This window comes from Podarcis filfolensis (genome assembly GCF_964270895.1).
Source record: "Podarcis filfolensis genome assembly, chromosome: 7".
Taxonomy (NCBI): domain Eukaryota; kingdom Metazoa; phylum Chordata; class Lepidosauria; order Squamata; family Lacertidae; genus Podarcis; species Podarcis filfolensis.
Genome location: NC_139603.1, coordinates 14307743 through 14320948, shown reverse-complemented (window position 1 = coordinate 14320948; position 13206 = coordinate 14307743). Strand labels below are relative to the sequence as shown.

Here is a 13206-nt window from a genome sequence, read left to right as displayed (position 1 = left end):
CACCCAAACAGAAGGGCAGAGACGTGACTTGCACTACACATTTTGGCTTTGTGGTGTAACCCTAGATGAGCATGTGTCGTGATCTCTAGCTATATAGCTTTGGCATGAATATCACATGGCTTAGCAGAAATTTGAATAACCACGCATCAGATGAGTACTCTAATCACCAGGACTTCATTTATATCTTTTTATCTGTTTTATCCTAAGGGAGAATAATTTTTTTCCTACTCTCTTTAGGCACACCTCAGTGAAAAATATCTCGTTCCTCCAAAGCTTTGAGGAATCAGCTTAATTATTCATTGGTGTTAGCTACTGGATATTTAAGACCTGGATGTTTGTGTTGCTTTCTGAAAGAGCTGCCACTCCTCTCAAGCGGAGGCCAGATTATTCTGGGCAGAGAAGGAAGGATCTGGCCCATAGGGGGCTGTGCGGGGGGCAATAAAGTGCATTAGTGGATTTGGAGGGAAACTATCTCACCCAAGCCTGCTGTTGGGAACTGCTGCCTCAATTTGGCCCTCTCTGCCAGTTGTGGGAAATGGTTGGCAAAATAAATAACTTGAAAGGGAGAGAGACTGTAGGCTTGTCCACTCATTCTGGTTACCCCACCCATCCAACTCAGATTTGGGCTTAGACAGAGAACAAACTTACTACATGCTAAAAATTATTGTCCAAATACACACACAAGAGGGAGGCATCAGCCGACTTGACAGAATCCTGAACAGGGACACTTGTGAAGAGGACATCTTAAGAGGCCTTGTGCATGTTGACTAGTCCTGTAATTTGGGAGGATTTAAAACCATGCAACTGCAGGTGGCTAAAGGTAGCTGTGACCAATCTGCCTTGGCCTCAGCTTGGTGACAATCTCCCCTCTCAGCACCTACCCATCTGCCAAGCTAAGCACTTGCTGGGCTTGTGCTGCTATCATGCCGAAGCATCTGTCCAGTTGTGACACCTTGCACGGTGGCGGCTCACCTTCATTCCCCACTACAGGCACAATTTTATATTTGTAGCAAATCCCTACATTAACCAAAAGTTTAAGCAGAAGGCAACAGAGAGGTGGAAATGTGTTGTTGCAGCTTCCCTGGATATTTTTGGTTGTGCACAGAACCTGTTTAAACTTAGAGCTGTTCACTTTTCACTTTATTGAAATGGCTGTTGAAGTAAGCTCTCTCCCCCTTCATTTCCAAGGGGGCAACATTTGCCCCCCTGGGTATGAAACATACAAGCATGGTGAGGTGGAGGGAGGCTCGGCTACCAAGAGAACAGGTGGGAAATTGTATGTATAAATATTAACAAAAGTAAATAATAAGCATTCGTAATATTTAATTCCAGAGGTGGTAAACCACAGGCCATATCAGGCGCACTAGGCCATTTTAAATGGCCTTCCATCACAGCACTGGGCTTGGAGGAAAATAATGGGAAAAAGATGCCTTTGCCTCCTGGCATCACTGCACTTTCAAAAAGTCAGGATACTTGGAGGGTCAGGGGGGAGATCCAAGGGAATTTGCGGGAGAGACTGCACAGATGCAGAAAGAGACCAAAGGGCAGGGGGGAAAGGATTGAGAGTGAGTGTGAGGAGGGCTGCAAGGGAAGTCAGAGGGAAGAGAATAAATTCTGGGTTGGCAAGCCCAATGGCAATCTACCTACGAAAGAATGGAAAATAGCATAGGATGATACGAGAAACCCTACATTACAGAAAAGGAACTAGACAGTGGAGCCCAGGGGTGAGAAAGGATCCCAAACCCTAGTGGTAGGGATCCCATCTGGCTCTTTCTTAATTTTCTAAGAATTCCTCCATCACAGCATTGGACTTGAAATCTACAGAACCTCTAGACTGTGGTACTTGATATTTCCTTTCCTTGCTGAGGTTCTGAATGGTACCAGGAATCGGGAGCTGCTGCCATTCTAAACGTCTCATTCAACAGCAATTCTGTTACACTTAGGATCTAACACAATTTGCTACCACTGATCGCCAAATCCTTCAGGTGTTCACCAGGATTTCAGCTAATGGAGCCAAAAGATGAAACAAAATGTACAAAAGCTATGTCATAGCCAGCGTGGGATCCTTTGCTCCTCACTAGATTCTGATCCATCAAGAATTCGTGACCAACTATAAGGCAGCTTCCACATTCCGACAAGGTATTGTGCTTTTAGTGTTGGATTGCAGTGTTTGAGACCAGGGTCGTCACTTCACACATTTACTAATGACCAATCTGTATAATGCAACTTTTGCATGTTCACACTTTACATTAAAATGTTCCCCCCAAAACTTAACCTGTGAAGCAGGCCTAATGTCAGACTTAGCTGACATTTGTGATTTGTCTCTAAAGTTGATGACTTGATTTTGGAGGACATGCTCGCATGTCAGGATCTAATTTGGTAACACAGAAGGCCATACAAATATATTAATAGTTTATAGGCGCTGCAGCACATTCAAGCTTATTTGAAACTCCCTACCTACAGATTATCAACCAGGCGCCTTCACTCTATTCTTTTTGCTGCCTGCTAGAAATGCCATTGTGAATTTTAATCTTAACTTTTTCTCTGTTTGAAAGTATTAATGGCATCAATAAAAATTTACATCTTGTAAACTGCTTTAAGGGCTTTTTTTTTTACACTCAGTGTATAAATTTCATGCAATAAAAAAAATATTAAGCAAGCTCTAGTAAAGGCAAAAAAAGTTTATTGCACTTTATCTACTCTGTCTTTTTCATCTTGGCTGCTACACCAGTGCTTTTTCATACATATTTGACCACCAACCCCTTCTCCCCCCCGCCCCATTTTGCCTGCAATTTTCTCTCTGTCTCCTCTACACTCGCTTGTTTTAATTGGGCACAAATATACACAAGCAATATCCTCATTGCTGCCCTGTCATATTCAGCACACCATGAGCGATAAGCTTAGACAACAAAGCCAAAAAATAATTGATCTACAACAGTTTGCATTATCTGATTGACAACAGAGATCACAAGTCTTATTTGCTTTTTCAGGTTACCTCATCTGAGCTCGGGGCACGTTGCTACCACATCAAATGAAGCCTCGTCTGAAGAGAAAGGGAAGAATAAATGAAAGAAAAACATATTCTCTTTGTGTATGAAATGTATACATCACCTTGAAAAAGAACCTCAACAGGCATGAAAACAAAACAGGCTCAGCCAATCTTAACAACAGTTCAATAAAACATACTACAAAATTGCAGCTTTGTGGGCCTTTTTTTTTTTAACTCCCCCTGGCCAGATATTGTACACAGTTCTTCTTTCAGATTGCGTTGCATGTACAGATATATGTTTTCCAATAGCATAAAGATATCAAACACATGTGCACATATCCTGCCTCTGAATAAGTGCTTAAGTGCTAGCAGGGAAGGGAGATGGTGGAAGAAAGCAGCAGCAAGAATTCCTATTGGAATGAGCCTATTACTCCCAGGTCTGAAACTTGAAGGAATCTGGACTAAAGAGTGGGGCAAAAACCCTGAGTTTTCCATTTCATCCCCACCAGTAACAAGATTTGGTTCCAATACTGTATCTACTATGTGTTCAGATATACAGCCTCTCCCATGTCACCAGACCTATTATTATTATTATTATTATTATTATTATTATTATTATTATTCAGCTTCACTTGGCAATCTCTATTATCAAGTACCTCCTTACAAAGTCAAAACTACAACACCCGTGTCCGATTTTTTTTAAAAAAAAGCTTTTTGATTGAGCTGCTTGATGCCACCTCACTCCAAATTTCTAAGCACCCACATAAAGTGGCCTCGCAATAGAGGAAGAAGAATGAACCCAGCATGACTTCCAGATAAAGATCTCAGAAAGCTAACAAGCAGCTAATGTTACACTTGTCTGACTTTGCCACAAGGAACAACCAGGACCCATTCAGCAAAGGGATAGTCTGGCCACACTGGTAACCTCAAGCTTGGACTACTGTAATGTGCTGCCCTTGACATTGGTCTGGAAACCGCAGCTGCTGCAAAACGCAACGGCTGTGCTACTCACTGGGGTGCTTTACTACATGCATGCTGCAACACTTTTAAATTGCACTGCTTGCCAGCTACTGAACCATGTTCAAGGTTTTTGGTTTTGACTTGAAAAGCCCTGAAGCACTTGGAAGGAGGCTGCCTACAAGAGTACATTCTTTCCTACTGCCCTCTTAGGATCATTGTGTTCCTCTTATAAGGCTTTCCTAAACAATCGCAACCTTGGTGTTTATAAGTGATTCACATGCTATTTTAAAAGCCAAGTTCTATATGGCCAGAAGTGGTTTATTTACATGCAAAATGGCGGATTTGCAGCTTAGACTATGATATGCTATGATGTTCCTGACTCTTGGGTTTCAATCCTACTGGAGATAATGAGCCATTAGGGGGTAATGAATGCCACATGCTATAATTATCTGTTCTGTGAACAAATATAGATGGCCTGTAGCTCTTGACAATCAAATTAATTGAGTGACTCCATGTTCTGGTGTATTAATGGAAGAAAAATCCCTTCTGTCATAGCGTATTGATTATTTTATACATCTCTGTCATTTCCCCTTTTAGTGCCCTTTTCCTAAACTAATAAGCCCCAAGATGCTTAGCCTTTCTTCACAGGAAAATGCTCCTAAACCTTCATCATCTTAATTCACCTTTTCTGTGACTGCTCCAGTCCTGCAATAACCTAACTGAAATGGGGCCATCACCAGAACTGTGTACAGTGTTTTCAATGTGCCTGCATAACTGATAGCTAAGAAATGCATTATGATGCTTGCCTGTATAAACCATGAATTACCCTTTTCACTTGCTACTAGCTGGCTTTCTGTTTCGTAACACAATTCCCTTTTCTCCCCCCTTCTCATCTTCAGCTCAGAACACTGGAATCTCTACTTTGTACAGAAATTCTTATGGTGCACCTGCTGAAGATATTAAACACAACCAGGTATGTGGCCAGAGCAATTCATTGGTTTTTGAGCCATAACAGAATCTAACACATAAAGAAAATATGAATTGTGGGGAGGGCATTTTTGTGAAACTGTTGCCAAACTCTTGGTTTACTTATTTTTCAGATTAAATTTATTTATTTTTCAAATTAAAGTGATGGCCTAAATGCTCATGATTTTCACACAGTGTAATTCAAAAATATAGAATCAAAGCCATTTGAAAATAATATAGAATCAATGCGATAAACTTAGTATTATACTAGTTCCAGCACAGGAATGAGGGCATAATAATGATGTAGTCTTTAACGATAAGGAAAGCAAAGTTCAATTATTCCTACCTTTGTCTCTATCACTACCACTCCAGCAGTGTTCCTGCAAGAAGGAAATATATAATCACTTTTTCCGATCAAAGTTTGTATAAAACTATCTGATAGCAATTGTTAATTTTTAATGCTTTTCGGGGAGGGGTATTAACAATATGCATGCAAGGATTCTATAGGATTCATAATATATGAAGAACAGTTCTCTGCTTCACATTTCTTAACTATTCCCATCTAATAATAATAATAAATTGTATTTATATCCCGCCCTCCCCAGCCAGAGCCGGGCTCAGGGCGGCTAACACCAGTAGAATTACAATAAAAACATAATGCGGGGGGGACCAATTTAAAATACAGGTTAAAATGCAATTTAAAATGCAGCCCCATTTTAAAAGTAGCCCATAGATCAAAACCATAAGGGGATGGAAAAACACAAGGGTCAGACTGAGTCCAAACCAAAGGCCAGGCAGAACAGCTCTGTCTTGCAGGCCCTGTGGAAAGAAGTCCCACAGGGCCTTAGTCTCTTGTGACAGAGCGTTCCACCAAGTCAGGGCCAGTACTGAAAGGCCCTGGCCCTAGTTGAGACCAATCTAGCCCAGGGAAATGCCAACATTTACTGGCCAAATATGGAAATGAGAGTAAAACTCAGCAGTTGCTGAAGACCATGTTCTTTTTGAGCAGCATCAGTAAATGTCACAAATATCTGTGTTATGATGCTTGTTTTGGAAATTTACCAATCTGCCATCATAAACAATAAGTAAATGTCATCTTAAGGCTAAGGAAAAAGGATTACATCTGGCCAATATAATTTAGTCTTGAGATGTGTTAGTAAATGTCAGGATGCCCTGCCAAAACATGAAGAATTTCTGGTTAATGGTGTTCTGACATTTTCTGTAACAAAAATATAGGAAAAGAAGATGGCTTCTCTTCTGCTGCTGTTTCATTGCTAATGGGAGGAGCTGTGGTCTGGATGACACATGACAATTAGCCATGATTTGTTTGAAAACTAGCTGGGGTGGTTTTTGTTGTTGTTTTTGCCAACAAACCACAGTGTGAGCCCCATAGCTTACAGATCATGGTTTGTTTTACCATGGTTTGGCCTTATGTTTGAATTCAACAACCTTGCTTAACCATGGTTTGCTGGGCCACCTCACCCCAGACATTTGGCAGAGACACGAGAAGAGCAACTGGAAAACAAACCACTAGTTGCAGGAGCAAGCTATGAGTTGTTTGTGAGGTACCTCATGCCTTGCTGAGCAAACCTTGGTTTGAAGGTAGTAGATTATGCAGGAGATAATCCAAACATGTAAGGTCTGAACAGGAGCAAAAGACTATGGTTTAAAGGGCCAAAGGGAGGGTGTGATCAGGATCAAGGGTCGGGTTCCAGAGAAGACAGTAGGACAAAGCAGTATCTACTTGGCTACTTGAGCAAGAAGTTGCTCAGACTGAGGGAGCAAGGCTTGTGCAACAATTATATAGAGAGAGCCCTTGGTCTGGCTAGGCTGAAGTGCAATCTCTGGCCATTATATGGGTGACACCGCAGTTCAACAGAGGTCAGTCCAATGATTCCTCCTGCCTGAACTTCTGCACTGGATTCGCAGCATCTTACACAGCAGTGCAGACAGAGTGCACATTTTCAATCCAGTTTGTTTTTCTGGCATTCTGTGCAGAATGAACTATATTTTACCCCAGTCAAACACCAAAAAGTATCCTTACCTGTGGACTGCACTCTGTTAAACATCTTAGACCAAAAGAGCTTCTCAAAATTGAAGCCTGGGGAAAAATAATAGTTATTATTATTAGACATTTATTTGTATGCCACTTTTTGTTCTTAAAGTCCCCAAACCTAAGGGCAACGAATTAAATTACAACTGCACAAAAATACATCAAAACAAGATAATACCATCAATCATACCAGCAGTATAGATCAGCAGGATCATGAGATCAGGGGATACATCTGTTGTCATTAAAACCAGAGCAAAAAAGAAGTGTCTTTTGTGTCTGCTGAAAAGAAGGGATCATGTTTGTGTGTCAGTGTGCCTGCTTCTAGAGTTCTTTAGTAAGTACTCAGGACTCAAAAGTTCAATACATTGGTACCTCGGGTTACGAACAGTCCTGCTTATGAACGCTTCGGGTTATGAACTCCAAAAACCCAGAAGTAGGTGTCCCGGGTTGCAAACTTTGCCCCAGGATACGAACGCAATCCGCTTCCGGGGCCGCGGGATGCCTATGTAGGGAATGCATGCCTAAAAACGCTTCGGGTTAAGAACGGACTTCCAGAACGAATTAAGTTTGTAACTCGAGGTACCACTGTAATTTCAATTAGCTTGCTGCCTGAATATGTGAGGCAGGAAGCACAATGTAGGAAGTTAGCTCCTTGTCATTTTGCTGAGCTTCTGGTGTTCTTCCAATTTACTACTTTGAAAATTATCTATTGGTAGTTTATTTCTCATGCTGCTTTAACTGGAGCTTGGAAGATACAGCAGAAAAGCGCCTGGGAAAGGGAATCAGCTTTACGCTATGTACCATGAGACATTTCCGAAGCCTTTTTCTTCCATTCTTTCTCTGGTTTGCAAATGTTCCCACAGTCCCAAAAAGCTTGGCGACCCTTACAGCAGACCCTTTGCTCTTTAACCGTCTCTTTAAGCAAAACGTCTGTTAGGAGCAGTAATCAATGCAAGTGCAAAGCAGTCCATTTAGGAAGATCAAGCAAAACAGTGCAATTAATTTGGGGGTTGGGGCTAAGAGATTATGAATGCAGCTGCTGAAATGCTGGAAGCATGCATACTGCCAGCCCTAATAAGCACTGTTAAAGTGGAAGCATCTTATCTTCCTCCCTAAATGATAGCTTGATTCCCATCGCAGCACTAATACCTAACAAGCTGAGGCTTATTGTTCTGTTGATAGGTCTCAACACAGCCAGTTCCACAGGAGCCCACTAGAAAAGATTATGAACCATATCAGCCATTTCAGAATTCAACAAGAAACTATGACGAGTCCTTCTTTGAGGACCAAGTACATCACCGTCCTCCTGCAAGCGAGTACAATATGCATCTGGGACTTAAGTCCACCGGGAACTACGTCGACTTCTACTCGGCTGCTCGGCCCTACAGTGAGCTCAATTACGAAACAAGCCACTATCCTGCATCTCCGGATTCCTGGGTTTGAGATTTGGGCAAAGAAAAAAACAAAACAAAACGGCTCCGGGAACTGTGCATGTGCATGCATACCACAAGACATTCTTTTCCTGCAAATTTAGTTTGTTAAAAGCCTGTTCCATAGGAAGGCCCTGATAACCAAGTGTGGAAAACTTTTAAGATGCTTTTAGATGGCTAAAAGATTTGGACTTTAAGCACGGGAGTGTCATTAGAAAGGGGGGAAATGTATATGTATTTCTGTATCTATATAATCCCGTCTCTCTCTATATATAGATATAGAAATATATTGTGGGGAGGGGGGCAGCTTTGCAGTTGGCCCTTGTATGTAGAGTGTAAAACAAATAGTGCTGTATATTGAATGTGGCTGAAGGAAAGAGGGGAAGGTGCAACAGCCGATGTAGGACCAGAGTTAAGCACAAGAAAACGAATAGTTTACAAAACCTTAAGGGGGACAGCTTCTCACACTTTTGTTTCCTCTCCTCATCCATTGTGAATCTAGGCTTCAAGTTGCATTTGAGGTTTCCTCTGTACAGCAAGATGTTTCTTGCCTTTTGTTAATGCATTGTTGCAAAGTATTTGATGTACATTACAGATTTAAAAGAGAGAGAGAGCGAGAGAGAGAAGTGCATTGTGTATATTACACCAATGCCACAGTGTTTCTTCATCTATGGTTCTAAATATTGCTTCAATTTCAAAACTTTGAAATATGTATGAATTTCCAGGGGGGGGAGAGGGGTTGTTTTTTTCTTTCTTCCTTTCTTTCTTCCTTTTCTTTTCCCCAGTGCGTTTTAACAAAACAAAACAAAAAAAACCAACGGAATATTTAGCAGTATTGTTCGTTCTGATATGTGAATTTGTTTGTGGCAACTAAAAAAAAAAAGGCATTCAGCAGTTTCTGACAATTAACATTCATCATTCCACACTCCTTGTCAACGAAGTGCTTTTTCACTGCCTAAAATTTTAGATGTAGATATTTGAAATAGATTTTTTCATTTATACCAGTTTTCTTTATGATGATACAGTGTTAAAAAGAAAATAAATTACAATTGATCTGTCATCCATATTTGCTAAGAATGTCTATTTCCAAGAATCCTCCATCTAAATACACATTCTTGCTTGTGTGTGTATGTCTGTGCGCGTATGTATGTCCCCCCCACAATGTGTGCATAATATTCTGTGTGTATGTTTGTGCAGCATAAAGCGTGTTCTGTTGCAATGTTGCCAGACATGAGAGAATTCTCATCTACCTACGAAACTCGGGGGGGGGGGGCTCTCCACAAGATACGATACCATTTTGCACTCTCGTACACAAATACATAAGACTTTCAGGCTTGCTAAGTGCAAAAGTAATCTTCGGACCAACAAGGGGTGGGGTCAGCACAGAAGCAGTTCCCAACATCTCATACAACAGTATGAGTGGGAGAGTATGCTAGGGGTCTAACATTTTCATCTCTAGTGCAGCTATAGCAGCAGAGTACGGCAGAAAGGGATTCATTCCCCATTTATCCAGATAAATTGTGTGCTGTTTCCCTTTAGTAGTGCTGCTGAGGACTTGTAAGGGACTGGGGGATTGTACAAGAGGAGGAAAAATCCTGATCCTCCTTTGCTTCTATGGAAGCCGCCCAGAGTGGCTGGGGAAACCCAGCCAGATGGGCGGGGTACAAATAATAAATTATTATTATTATTATTATTATTATTATTATTATTATTATTAGGTGTGAAGGACAGCCGATATCCTTAGGTCCCGATAGCCAGAGGTGAGGAATTTCTGAGCAATGTCTGGCATCACTGCCCCTACAAGCTGAGAGTCCTTCCTCTCTTCCCTCCCTCCCTCCCCACCACATGTGGTCTGTCCTTTTTTGAAGAAGAAAAAGAAAACAAAGAGTTTTGAGACTGTGCTACTGTGGACTGATAATCTGGCCACACTGTTCCATCTGCTATTGCCTCTTATTTTTTTTATTTATATATGTATATATTAAATTTTTCTCTACAGTGGAAACTCCAGTATGTATCGCCCCTTCCTTGCAGTGAGAGCTGACTGACCATCACTGGGGATTCACGTGGTTATCCAGCCCTAAGTACGCTGCTTACTTTTCCCCCAAGGAAAGAAGGGAAAGCTTAGCCATTCATCCACAAACTCCAGTGTGAGAAAATGACTGAGCAGTTCTTTGTCAAGCATTTGAATCAACAGAGCAGGTTCCGCTCCTGTGAGGCATCAAGACTTGCAAGATTAATGTAACTGCCCTAAATGTGAGTTAACACTCTTGGGCCATCTGCTAGGTGAGGTTCCGTGTTCATTCCCCACCCCAGAAGAAGTCAGAATGCAACAACCAATATGACAGAATGCATGGCTGAGAAGGAAATAAAGGTATATAACATTTCAGAGAGCAAACAGTAAATTGATATCTAAACAGTATCCTATCCACCATCACAACCCATGGAAAATATAGACCACTTCTGTACATTGTTTAATCTGGTGTAATATAATTAATGAAAAATAACATGTTTGAAATAGTGCAACAGAGAAGAGGGGGGCCTGGGTCTCCATCATTTGACAATTGTTGGTAAGTATAAAAATATTGCAGTTCTACATTGTATGGTAAGGTAAAGGTAAAGGGACCCCTGACAATTAAGTCCAGTCGCAAACGACTCTGGGGTTGCGGCACTCATCTCGCTTTACTGGCCAAGGGAGCCGGCATTTGTCCGCTTCCGCAGACAGTTTTTCCAAGTCATGTGGCCAGCATGACTAAGCCACTTCTGGCAAAACCATAGCAGCGCACAGAAACGCTGTTTACCTTCCAGCCGGAGTGGTACCTATTTATCTACTTGCACGTTGGCGTGCTTTCGAACTGCTAGGTTGACAGGAGCAGGGACTGAGCAACGGGAGCTCACCCCATCGCGGGGATTTGAACCGCCGACCTTCTGATTTACATCCCCAAGAGGCTCAGTGGTATAGATCACAGCGCCACCCGCATCCCCTTACATTGTATGGTACTCATTATCATTTACATAGTGATGCAATGCACAGCCTTTTTTGGAATTATACCGCAACTACTGCAATTTAACATTTAATACCAGCAGTGTACTGGCTGCAATGCTGAACGCAAAAGAAAAATGGCCTTTGGCCAGAGTACTGGAATACAGTTATCCTTGTTGAGTCAAATTGCTTGAAGCAGATTTAAAAACACAAAAAAAGTTGGAAGAATCTGATGTTGAAGTGAACACACTACATTACTATTTGCTACAACGTACAATAACATGAAGCTACATGGCCAATATAAAATTAATCAGGATTATTTTGAGTTTCTAATAAGTGATGGTCATGTAATAGGACTTTCAGGAGGGGGTCCTCCTGAGTTTGTTACCCGTTGAGGTGTCAGGTTTAAGAAGCATGTGACTGGTTGGGTATTCTTAATCAATGATAATCGTTTCATCTTTGCCTGATATTTTATCACCAGAGATAAGAAAATATTTCAGAATGGCTACCTGTATTAGAGCAGAAATAAACAGATGCAGAGCTATATATTGTAATGTAGATATGGTTTGTCAGTGATCCTAGCACTGTAGTTAACTTTTCCAGGCACACCTTTCCAATGTACAATAAGCAACCCTCTCTCCTTTTGTAGTAAACTTGGGGGGGGGGGAGATGTGGAAATCTAGTTGGAGGAAGGGATCAATGGACATATGTATATGAAATATATATATCTCACACACCATGATTTTAGATACAAGTTGTTCCTATTTTCTTTATTATTAACTGGATGGAAATTAAACATGCACTTAAGCATGTAAGTTATCAAAAATTATCCAGTTTTAGAAAGCAAACGGAATGTTACTTCGCATCCGGCATAGCAGTGTCTTTGGTAACATGTCATACAGCGATCTGAGCATCACATTTTGACTTGAGTCTATTGTACATAGGAAATAAATTTGCTTTGGATGGTGAGTGTGTGTTGATGTCCAGATGTGAAACAGTAATGCTAAGGGCCTGAGATGGGCATGCGTGCAACAAGATGGGATTCCCACTTGTTCCAGAATCAACAGCCACCTCTGTCTTGCTGCTTCCCATGCCAAAGCCCTTCAGGAGTAATGTACCACAATGAGCTGTTGCTTTGTGCATAGCGCAAGCAAGCTGTTATGCTTGGCATCCAATTCAAACAAGCTTAGATCTTAACGCTTATTAAGTAAAGTGGTTTACAATGAAAAGCTAAGTAATATAAACAAAAGACTTAAAAAAAAAACACTGTCGAGAACAGCAGCAGTTATATATTTCAGCTGCTGTTCCTCTTTCTGTTGGCAAGAGAACAGAATTTCTGGGCTCTGGGTGTAAAGGGACCTCTGACGTTTTCCTAGCCAATAAGAGGACCTTCTCCAATCTCACATGGAGGACCTGAATGCAGGTTGCTGGTCCATGAGATAAAATTTAGGACCTTTTTGCTCTAGACTTCCACATTCACCCTTAACATTTGATTGGGACAAGCTTGCATTTGAACAAATGGGCATGCTGCCATCATGTCTCGTTCCATCATTACTAATAATGCATAGCATAAATACAAGCTTGACAGAGCATGGCAAATGTAGCCTAAAGAGAAGTCACTTTCAAACTGTCCCAGGTTATGTATCCTGAAGGTTCTGGGAAGCCGGGTGTGGACTTTTAGGTGACAACATTGGCAAATGGTTTGGAAGATGGCATACCTGCCTATTGCCCACATTCCTATGTCATATAACACAATCAGAGGAGTGTTGGGCACGTTCTAAGAAGTTTGCTCTCACCATGTGCATGAGCCCAAGAGCTGAGCTAGCAC

General features: G+C 41.4%; 1 protein-coding gene and 1 long non-coding RNA gene across 16 annotated transcripts in view; one reads left to right on the top strand and one right to left on the bottom strand.

Annotated features, from left to right (window-relative positions):
* Positions 1 to 9458, top strand: part of CTNND2 (catenin delta 2) — a 245222-nt gene extending 235764 nt beyond the window's left edge. For all 5 annotated transcript variants that reach the window (XM_083623764.1, XM_083623763.1, XM_083623766.1 and 2 more), the window contains 2 exons: positions 4849 to 4922; positions 8151 to 9458. In XM_083623764.1, the coding sequence (XP_083479890.1) occupies positions 4849 to 4922; positions 8151 to 8411 (335 nt within the window). In that variant the 3' untranslated portion in view covers positions 8412 to 9458. The remainder of the gene's footprint in view (positions 1 to 4848; positions 4923 to 8150) is intronic.
* Positions 1 to 13206, bottom strand: part of LOC310767190 — an 80981-nt gene that overhangs the window by 46865 nt on the left and 20910 nt on the right. For 6 of the 11 annotated variants that reach the window (XR_014550691.1, XR_014550693.1, XR_014550694.1 and 3 more), the window contains exons 3-5: positions 6960 to 7016; positions 5262 to 5295; positions 2996 to 3043 (exon numbers count right to left, since the gene is read on the bottom strand). This is a non-coding gene — a long non-coding RNA (uncharacterized lncRNA). Of the gene's footprint in view, positions 1 to 503; positions 1644 to 2625; positions 3044 to 5261; positions 5296 to 6959; positions 7017 to 13206 lie in introns of those variants that run through there. The other 5 variants (XR_014550690.1, XR_014550692.1, XR_014550699.1 and 2 more) reach the window with 2 other exon arrangements.